At 34.9% G+C, this 10,865-nt stretch overlaps 1 protein-coding gene across 8 annotated transcripts; it reads right to left on the minus strand.

Moving 5' to 3' along the window:
* Positions 1–1,405: 1,405 nt before the first annotated feature.
* On the minus strand, positions 1,406–4,867 carry LOC149555717 (uncharacterized). Of its 8 annotated transcripts, XM_089829838.1 has the most exons (4): positions 4,358–4,867; positions 2,799–4,229; positions 2,178–2,484; positions 1,406–1,838 (listed from the first exon to the last, which is right to left on the minus strand). In XM_089829838.1, exon 2 carries the CDS (start codon positions 4,175–4,177, stop codon positions 3,050–3,052), a length of 1,128 nt encoding a protein of 375 aa, XP_089685964.1. In that variant the 5' UTR covers positions 4,178–4,229; positions 4,358–4,867; the 3' UTR covers positions 1,406–1,838; positions 2,178–2,484; positions 2,799–3,049. The 8 variants fall into 8 exon arrangements, with proteins under 8 accessions (XP_089685964.1, XP_089685961.1, XP_089685958.1 ...); XM_089829835.1 differs by having other exon boundaries at positions 1,406–2,275; positions 2,375–2,484; positions 2,799–4,861; XM_089829832.1 differs by having other exon boundaries at positions 1,406–1,821; positions 2,178–2,275; positions 2,375–4,861.
* Positions 4,868–10,865: the final 5,998 nt, after the last annotated feature.

Below are 10,865 nucleotides of genomic sequence, written 5' to 3' on the forward strand. Positions count from 1 at the left end.
AGTAGACGCCAAATAACATTCTCGGGTGATTGCTTGGAAAACATGATGAGTAGGATTTTTAAGACCAGAAACTATCTAGTTATGCATGCTCTAAGAATGGTGTTAAAAAAAAATCCTTGTGGTTCGACCACTGGTTCATGGCAAATTCAGAGGTGGCAGTATGTTCCTTGTGTCTATCCTAGATGCAGGGTAGAATTAGGAAATGGCAAAGAAGCTCTATAGAAAACTGGTCAAGGGTAATCTGTTGGGTGAGCTTGACCATGTCCTTGAGAATATAGACAAAATCCTCGGAATTTCGCTTCCCAGAAATTTTTATGTGGTTAAAACTTAAAAAGGTGTGGGAAGGAGGTGAATTGTAACCTTATGGTGCACTATCATGATCCAGAGATCATTCCTCATAGGAGGGGGGTAGTTGGTTGCGGGTGTTGGGGCTTGAGGAGGAAGAAGGGGGGTTAGTAGTAGAAGTATATTCATGATGAGGGACTCATGGATTTCAACACGAAGGCTCTGAGATCAAGCTAGATAGTGATGAGGATGCAGTCTCTAAGAGGAGTGACAAAGATTGCTGGCTGATGATGCTTCTTAGACTCCTCTAAGGATTTAGGACATGCTGCCAGTGGCCATGATTGCGAGTATAAATCCTGCTTGGAGCTTGGCATTCCAAAAAACATAGTAGGTTTTCTTTGCTTTTTGGGTGATATGGTGTCTTAGTATAAATTAATAATATTGCTCCACTAGTTTTATATGCTTCATTTTATTTACCAGAGCCAGTCTACTACATTAATGAGGGTTAATTCAGTATTCTGTATAAAGTATAGCAGCGAAAAGAATGAAGGGAGAGTTGTGCCTCTTTTATATTACAGATAATGGGTTAGTCCTGTTAGATAAAAAAGTATCAGAGGTGGATGTTATAAGTAGATGCAGCAGTCGTATGGGTATTTTTAAGACATTTCACCCCTTTCATGTGATTTCTGTCTTCAATATATAATATAATACGGGTGCAGCCCCACAGCTGTGTTTTGCTTATCAGAAAGGAAAAAAGAATGCAACCAGCTGTATCCAAAAATCATGGCAGAACAAGTGGCAAACAATGTACTACAACAAAACAGAGTACACGAATCCAAGAAGTGCAGGCATTCGAGAGCTTAGTCATGTTTTCGTTTGATCTTATTTTATTACTAATCCGTATGCTTTTTCACCTAGCTTACTCTATAGTCATTTTCTGCATAACATTAACTGTGCTTATGTAACAGCAACCACCTACAATCAGAAGTATTCTGAAGAAGTACTTGTATATCCTAGCCCTAGACCATAAATTAATAATACTAAGAGAAGTAAACCTGAAGCAAATAAGGGTGTAAAGCACGGATATGGTCTATGTTAGTTTGCACCCACATAAAAAGCATCAGAAAAAGTATACAATAAAATTAACTGGAAATTTTCCATGCTATATATACAGCATAGTCAGTCTACGCATTTAACTCCATACTTGTTCATCATTCACAGGAATTAAATGTTTCCTTGATAACCTAAATGTAAAAACACAATGAGATAATTTAGTTACAGCCTGTGCAAAGGTATAGAAGATTCTTGGACAGAGGGGGAGACAGAGAGAGAGAGCAAAGCACAGAAACAACCTCCCAAATTCGCTGATTTCTGTTGTGTGAAACAACCTCCTGTAGATGTCATGAGGATTTCATCATATGTATACTTTTATAGGAAGGTTCAGCCTATCATCTTGTATTTTCAGCCTGCACCAGAATTTGAAGGAAAGCTCCACTGAACATTAATTGCATGCCACCCTACTGAGATATTTTCAGTCTGCAACAAAATGGTGGCTGGCAGTTGCATTAACTCACTAACATTAGCTTGAAGTAGAGTTCTCTCCAAAGATATTTAATTCACAGAAAACAAGTACTATTGCTTTCAGAGGATTCAACTCGGATACTTGATTTCAAGTAAATCACTTATCAGCACTTCCAGTTATGTACAATACATCATTTGCAGAATAGCTGATTTATAACAGTATATCATAGATATCTGAGGCAAGGGTGTGGCCTAAAGTAACATCTTCATTTAGATTATGTGTTCATTGCAAAAAAATATAATAAATAACATTATTCATTATCTTTAACAAATCACTGTCTAACATAACTAGGTCTAAATTGAGATCTGACCTTCACGAGTATCCAGTTGATATTCTGATTGTATGTAGGCAATGTTGGGATTAGAGATACTGCCAATCTATGGAGGTGAATGTGTAACACTGTAAAGGCTACAAGGTGCAAGGGTAAAAAGCGAAGCCATTTGGTGCCAGTACCAAGTGATTTTGTGGAAACCTAAAAGAAAAAACCACTTCTTTTAAGCAATTTACCCATCTTGTAGGTGACAGGAGCCCAATTTCAAAATTGGAAATCACAAAGACAAAATTCCTGCAGGCCAAGGCATGTGTAAACTCCCCCTTCTGCCCTTAGTCTTGTCAACCTGTCATGCATAATTGTGCCATTTCAATTCTCTCATACATCCCAACAAGCTTTATGCTTAATGAGAGACCAAAAGGTTAAAGAAACTAATATATGCCCATATGTATGTACCTCCTGCATAGATTCCCCGGTCTGACTGTCATCAGAACCAATGATATCCAAAATAGACCCAAAATGAAGTTTAAAAAAAAGCAAACCTAACCCAATCATTGCTTATTATATGATAATTACCAGACTCCAATATAGACATAACATAAAGGTGCACATAACCATCATAACTACTCATCTCAGGCTGTGGAATATGATAATACTTACCTTGCATGGTCGTGTGCACATGAAGATCACCAAAGACTCAAAAATCCATATTATTGAAAGGCTCCATACATTTCCCTCAATTGATACCTTTGTGGCTGCTACTGCAGAGATATATACATATATGAATATACCATGACCTTAAGAAGCTTAAAATGTTAGCTTCCTCATCTGAAGGTATTCATTTTCTAGTGTGGAGAAAAATCTCTGCAAATAAAGATAAGCACTGCCATATTCGTATATATCACAATCTATCATGTTTTTCGCAGTGCAAGAGCCTCAAAGAGAAATCTGTCGGATTGAAACTCTTGATTCTGACACTTTTGCGCTATTCTGTCAAAAAGATGTCTGATTTCATGCCACTGGCAACCTGTCCGCAGGCCATCAGCAAGTGCATTATATGTAAAAATGTCAGGTACAAAACCTTTCTCCAGTATCTCAATCAGAAGTTTGTCCACTTCAATAATTTTCCCAGCTTGACAAAGACCATTGAGTAAGGTATTGTAAGTGTATAGGTTTGGAAAACAATCCTGATCTTCCATTTTCTTCACTAGAGACAGAGACTCGACCAACCTTCCTGCTTTGCAATGACCCTTTATCAAGGAAGTATATATAACAACATTTGGCTGGCAACCATTTACCAGCATTTCACTCAATATGCATTTTGCACAATCTACAAGACCTTTCTCCGCAAACCCATCAATCACGGAACCATAAGTCACTACATTCGGAGGACAGCCCTGCTTTCGCATAAACCACATAAGCTCACAAGCCTCATCAACATAACCAGCTTTACATACCGAGTTAACCAGAACATTGTAAGTTACAATGCACGGAGAGCGTCGCAAGACAAGTGTCATTTGGTTGATGATGTTCTTGGCACGATCTACCCTTCCCATAACACCCACACCCACAAGCACCTTATGGTAAGCTTGTTTATCAGGCAACCAACCAATAGAGATCATGTCTTCTATAAACTCAATACTCTCGTCAACAAAACCCTCTCTAACAAAACTATTTACAAGCTGCATTACAAACGAAGGGTTTAAATTACTATCAACCCCTATTTTTTCACAAAGTTGTTTAGCCCTCTCCCTCTGACCTTCTTGATACAGAGACTTAATCAGTACCTCACTAATGCATCTATCAGGCTTATATTTCTTATCCACCATATCCGAAACAAGGTCATAAGCTTCTATAAAACTCTTGGCTTTACACAAAGACTCAATGAGGATGTGATATGTTTCTGAATTGGGGATACAACCCAACTCCAGCATATTAGCGAGGAGCACATAGGCCTCATGAATAGAACTCCTATTGCAAAAACCTCTCATTACCAAATTATATGTGGACACACTAGGGCAGAGGCCTCTGCCCATCATCTCATCTAGTAGTTGAAAAGCTTCATAAATATTGTTTCCCTCTGCACAGAAACTGCGAATTAAATGATTGTATGTTACATCGTTGGCCGCGGACAATTTAAGAATAAATTTCGCCTGATGTAGTTTTCTTCCCCTACACAGATTATAGATAAATGTATTGAGGGTGTCGATATACATTACCTCTTGCTCCGAATGGATGTTAATTGTGCAAATCTTTACTGCATCAGATTTGTATTGTTGACAAAGCCGCTTTGTGTGTAATACAATAGTTATGTTGCTAAAGCTCAAGCGCTTCATATTGTCCTACCTTTCCCCGTCCGTCTGTCTTTGAGCAGTTTGTTGAATGCATAGCAGGAGATTGGGATGCGATCCAGAACAATAGCAAACTAAAGCCTTGTCAAGATATACATTACCTTTTTCTCCTAATGGATGTTGTGCGTATCTTTACTTCCTCGGATTTGGATTGTTGACATAGCCGCTTCCTGTGCAAAGCAATATTTATGTTGCTAAAGATCAAGCGCTTCATATTGTCTTGCCTTTCGCGTATGCCTGTCTTTAAGCAGTCTGTTGAATGGATCGGAAGAGATTGCGATGGATTGCGATGCAATCCGCAACAACAGAACAGAATCCTCGTCAAGTTTCTCCGGTTGGAAATTTTGTACTCATTTCCAAACCCTCAAAATGTGGGTTAGAAATAGATATTACTCCTAGTAACATTTTTTTTTTAATTATGTGTTTGTCTAAACAATAGTCTTTCAAGATAATATATATTGTTCAAAATAATATATAGTGCCAAGGGGTGTCTAAGTCCATAGAGTTATAGAAAATTATAGAAATTCATTCATTAAGATTTCAATCTTTGGAGGTACATTTCTATGTATGTTGGTGCGTTTTGTTGGTTGAAAAATGAGCAACTATAAGTAGAATTTAATGAGAGATAAATGTGTGCTATTGTGTATGTGATGAAGGGTACTCCCCTTATCAACACAAACACACACGACATAATAAATAAATAGCAATAAATTGTAACAATTAAACAATTGCAAGGACAAGAAACCTATTTTCTATTATCTTCACTGAAAGAGAAGTACAATATTTAGAAATGTAAGATGCACAAAAACATGGGCATTTTCATTACAATATCTTGCAAGCAAGAGCCACAATATACATCCTTATAATTGTTGTAGGTAACCCTACAAGCCTTCATTATATAAACAAATTTTAATAGTCCAAGAGGTTCTACAAATTCTAACACTAAATTTTGAGGTCGGCCATCCCTAAAATATTATTATTTATATTTTATTATATTAGAATAGGCCCTAAACAACTTTTGAAACTCAAATGAGTTTTTGATGGAATTTATTTTTCATTCTAAGTAGCACAACTTCCAAAGACTGTATCTCTTCCCTACTTGATATGATTGACTAATATAACCCCATTTCAAATATGGCAGGAAGTGATCTATAGTGCTTTACTTGTGAAATGCTCATTAGCCACACCCCCCAAAGCCTTGAGAGCCTTCAAAACATAGTTCAGTTCTTTTCTACCCTTTTGTCAAACTAGAAATTTTCAAAATCTTTAAAACTTGATTTGATCTTGCAATGAAACTTTATTGGAAGACTGATATAACCAAAATGAACCTCAAAGAATTAGAATATTTTGAGCTCTAAAGAACAACTTACTAAAAATAGTAAGTTTCTATAAATAGTAACTCTGCACTAAAATAGCACTTATTGATTAAACCAAATAATATTTTCAAGTGATGCAAGATTGTCCTTACACCCAAGAAACTCATGCATCAATATTTCTAGGCTTAACAATGTCTTTTTTTGTGGGACAAATGTCCTAATGCATGTGGTTGCATCCTTTGTAAAAATTGGAATGAACTTGAAACCTGTTACCTTAGGGGAAAAGGGTGATTGACAATGTTGCAATATGATTCTAAGAACAAATTGACAATTCATGATGGATGCATTTGGTATACATGAAATTTATTTTCTTGAAAATTGTTGTTTATTGTAATGAGGGAATGTCCAAGTAACTCTAACAAGAGCCTAATTGGCCCTAGATCTCCATAAATGCTCTAGTTGGCACATGAATGCTTTGTTGTCTTGCACTCCTTGTATATTGCCAAACTCATTAGTTCCTTAAAAGTGCTCCCTTTTAAGCATGTTTTTCCCTTTTCAACATGTTTGGGCTAAAACTAGGAATTTGTTAAAAAATAAATGAGATGCACAAAAATATAATAATTTAAATTTGAATGATGCTTAGTGCATGATTTTTTCTAAGATGTCAAGATTATTATGTACATATTTCCTCAGGCGAAGGAAAGGTCAAGAGCAAGGTATGGGAAGATGTAGAAGTGATATAGCCTCAAATTTAAGAATAGGAAAGGCTTAAGGGTGAGTGATATAACAAATAGCAATAAATGGTTATTATTCATGTATAAAAGGGGACATAAAATTGAGTTCAACAAAAGGAGGAAGTATGAAGCATGCACTTTTGTCTCTATATTTGATGTCCATTTTAGTATGTATGCAAGATACAACAAATCAAATATATTGAGTGAGTAATTGAATTCACTATTCACAATAAGTCTTTTGTCCATCTCTAGTATAGCATTATCTTCAAAACAACAAAATACACATTGAGAGAAGAAGTAAAATATATGATAATCTTCCACACCAATTTCAATAATGTTAAACTATTTTGTTTGATCATGTTAACAAGACATAGGGTTCAAAGAGTTTGAATTTGTATAGCTTCCATATAGTTCACATAAGCAGTAAGGGGGGAAATGATTATAAGGAGATTGTGTTGTATATAGTAGTCATGAAATTGTTATTATGTTGGCCTTCATAAAGGATGCAATCCTTTTCAATGGGCAATGTAAGTTTCATGGAGGATCGCTTTAACTAGGATATTGTGTGCTATAAGACCCATCATGGAATCAGATAAACCATATACATAGTGTAGAACCCATAAAGATGTCATGTTAACCATGGTGTTGTGTAGGATCAATGACAAACCATCTCAATCCCTACATAGTATCAAAGAAATTAGTTGTGATAAGAATAAAAATAAGAAGTTTTAGTCAAAAAAGTTGCATTAGAATTATCACATAGAGTGAAAATGGTAGGAGAGGTATGATCATCCAATATTTTTTGTTACAAACAAGAAGTATATGTATAGCATGGAAAGACAGGGGTGATAGAATAAATAAAAATTATAGGGAGGGGGAAGATCAATTATACATCAATTTTAAAATAGAGAAAGACACAAAAAATAGCACAAGAAAGATACAATCTAAGAGTGACAATGGTGTTGCCAAGAGGGGAGTGATAAAATATCATGATAAAGAGGGAGGAGGTAGAAAAAGGGTAAAAGACAAATTCCAACCTAACGAAAAAAAAATAGGTTGATATAAATAGATAATAGAAAAAGTAAATGGTGCTTTTATTTCTACCGTATTGAAAAATTAAGATCTTAGAGAGAATTTGGTATGATGCCCTAGCAATGAGAGCTTGAAGAGACTAAAAACATCAACTATTAGAAAAGAAATTGTTGACTACACTTGGAGAATGAGAGGTGGGGCAAGTGAGTTAGTGTTGATGACAAAACATTTACTTTAATTTGAAAAACAGGTAACTTTAAGCGGCAACAAAAAATGATAAAACATTCAACACCAAAGCACAAGGGAACACTAAACTTACATGGAAAACCTAGTATGGAAAAACCCGTTATGAGAATATATCTCAATTTTAAAATTTTAAAAAATATATTTAAAAAATCCAAGATGCTCACTACCACTTGCTTCCAAGACTCACTATTATAGGGCAATGAAGAAGGACTTGTAGATGAGACTTATTATCTCAACATAAGATATGTGAAATGTATTATAATAAATAAATGTTTAGTATACTACTTCCAACATTCTCCTTTGAATATAGAACTCTTGAATCATTTCCTCAAGAAACCATTTGACAATTTCACACCAATACTTTCAACACATATCATTTTTAGTCCACACACCTTACTTACACCTTGTAAGTAATTTGATCTTCTAGTGCTACCACCTAAAACAATGCAAAATATCAATTCAACTAGCCAAATAAGAGATAAGGGGTAATTCTAACATGTCAACCTTTGAACACTAATTATGATGAGTGGTTAAATCCAAGAGACATAATAGACCTAAACAACATAGTACAATATCTAGCATGATCCCAAAAATCACATACATGGAGCACATTTCCAGAGTTGGGAATTGGGTAATGTTTAGTAATAACTAACTAGCTCAATAAAACATCAATATGAAATCAATTAATGTGGACCCCTAGATTCCAATAAGGGATCAAACCAACACATCATCTAATATAAAAAAAACCCTATCAACTAGATAACCACAACTAACCGTAAAAGATAACTCTAGACATGGTGAAACACCAAAGTACTCAATCACTACTACATGGATCATAAAGAGATGCCCCTTCAATATCAAAAATTATTCCCAAGAATATTTTCCACGTTTCCTTAATAATCCAAGCTGTCATAGCCACTCTAACACAATTTTTTTTTTGAAAGGATGGTCGATAAATTATAGCTATGAAGGGTGTTATAAAAGTATTGTTATGAAATGCATCTTTACTAGAAAACCAATCTAATACATTGTACACAAGTTATAAGCCATCCCTGTGAACTACAACTCAAGAAACATCAACGTGGAGAAATAAAGAGAATTTTCCAAAACAATCCTAACAAACACCTAAACTACCAACACTTGTGAAACTACAAATGTTCAAATCCTTCCTATCTAGGATTAAGTGGTAGTGGGTCATGTTGTATCACATATGTAGTCATGATGTCACATGAGTAACATTGATTTGGTCACAATTGTTCATTATGAGAGCCCTAAAATACATAGTGGGAGATCTAGGGTGAACCTATCTCCAATTATAGTTTGAAGAGAAAGCTAACCCTGATCTAGAGTTCCTGACACTATCTAGTATGTATCCCAACTTGAATGGATACACTATAAATATCATTGGCAAAAACATAGACCTAAAAGTATAGTAGTAAAAAATCTACTAAACATACCACATATGTTCCAAGCCACAAGTCTATATTATCATGTTGGCATAACTGATGTTGATGAGATGAGGAAGTGCTAGTTTGATTATATGTTATGTCTATACTTGGTCGATTGTGTTCTTTTTTTACTAAGTCATAATAGAATAGGTGAAGTGAGAGTTATGTTATGAATTAGGGTGCACAGTCTCGCGCATAATTTTTAAAGGTTCTTATTATGCTATATATATGATCACGCATGTTAATAATAAGTTTGGTGTGAATTATAGCTATTTGATGTAAATGAGAAATTGGTTCAATATTGTAGAGATAGAGAAGAAGATTTGATCAATATGCTCTACAAGAATAGAATCAGGCGTTGTGATTGGAAATATTGGTTCTTGATGATATTATTGGCTCACTGTTGCAATCTTGACAAGATTGGTGATTGATGGACAAAGTTATAGGTTATAGGACTCTAATATTTTGACAATAAAGAAGTGAAGAATAATTACTTAGATTTTTTATTAATGAAGGAAAATCAATTTGCAAGGTTGACTAAAGATTGAAGAATATGTGATGATGAGTCCAAAATGATGTGAAATGCTAGGTATCACTTTTATTAGTTAATTTGATCAATGATTCATGAATAGGCAAATGAACCTAGGGAAGTGTAACACATTTTGACTTTTGTGTCAAATCAATGTGCGGTTGGATTATTTTGTCAATGTGAGCTAGAAAACCCCAATTTATAAAATGAATTAATATCAATTTATATATGGGTAGAAAATAAGGAGTGTACAGATTGTGTGTGAGGTGGTCATAGATCATGAATCAAGGAGTACAACTGAGAGGAGAATTTAATATGCATGTGAGGGAGAAGTGTGAGCTTAGTTGGATTTATAAGCAAGACATTGGTGTTATTTTCATACTATGCAACTTGTTGATTCCTAATAGGTTTAACAAGCTGAATCCCTTCATTGAGTAGATCCTAATAGATATTTATATAAATCCTTTAATAGGGTGACACTTTAGCTAGTGTTTGAAGTCCTCTCACAAGGCTACTCCTAACAGGGTAAAGCTCTTAATAGGGCTAGAGGAAAATGCATTAACTATGTGGCTCCTAATAGGGCCAATTCTTAATATAACTAGTTTTAATCTCCTAACATGGCTAAGCACTTAAACAAAATCTCTTTAGAAAAGTTTTTTTATATTCTTGTGCATCAATCCCACCATGGTTTTCACCCAAATTGGGGTTCCATGAGAAATATCCTTGGATCATGTGTTGAATGTGTTTGGACAGTTATTTCTTGTTGTGCTTTTCATTACAAGTAAAAAACAAATTATTGCATACATGTGATCAAGCTTAAAGGATATGTTATATCATATTTGATTTTTTTATTTGTTATAGATAATTAGTTCAGTCCCCTCCCCCCTCTAAGTAATCTTTGGGCCTTATTATTCAAACACATCAAACACAAAGGAATTTAGAGCATTCTTCTAGGTAGCTATTAGAGAACTTATCAACAAACAAATTCTTCAATAATTACAACACCTCACCTTCTCATCAATCCTGAAACGTGAGAATTACTACAACACCACTGATGCCATACTTCTAGTC

The sequence above is a fragment of the Cupressus sempervirens genome, chromosome 5 (genome assembly GCF_028749045.1).
Source record: "Cupressus sempervirens isolate cs-2001-9-10 chromosome 5, ASM2874904v1, whole genome shotgun sequence".
In the NCBI taxonomy this organism is placed as follows: domain Eukaryota; kingdom Viridiplantae; phylum Streptophyta; class Pinopsida; order Cupressales; family Cupressaceae; genus Cupressus; species Cupressus sempervirens.

Bases quoted from the DNA above. Each gene is read 5' to 3' on its own strand.
- LOC149555717 (XM_089829836.1), bottom strand. From the start codon at position 4,474: ATGAAGCGCTTGAGCTTTAGCAACATAACTATTGTATTACACACAAAG.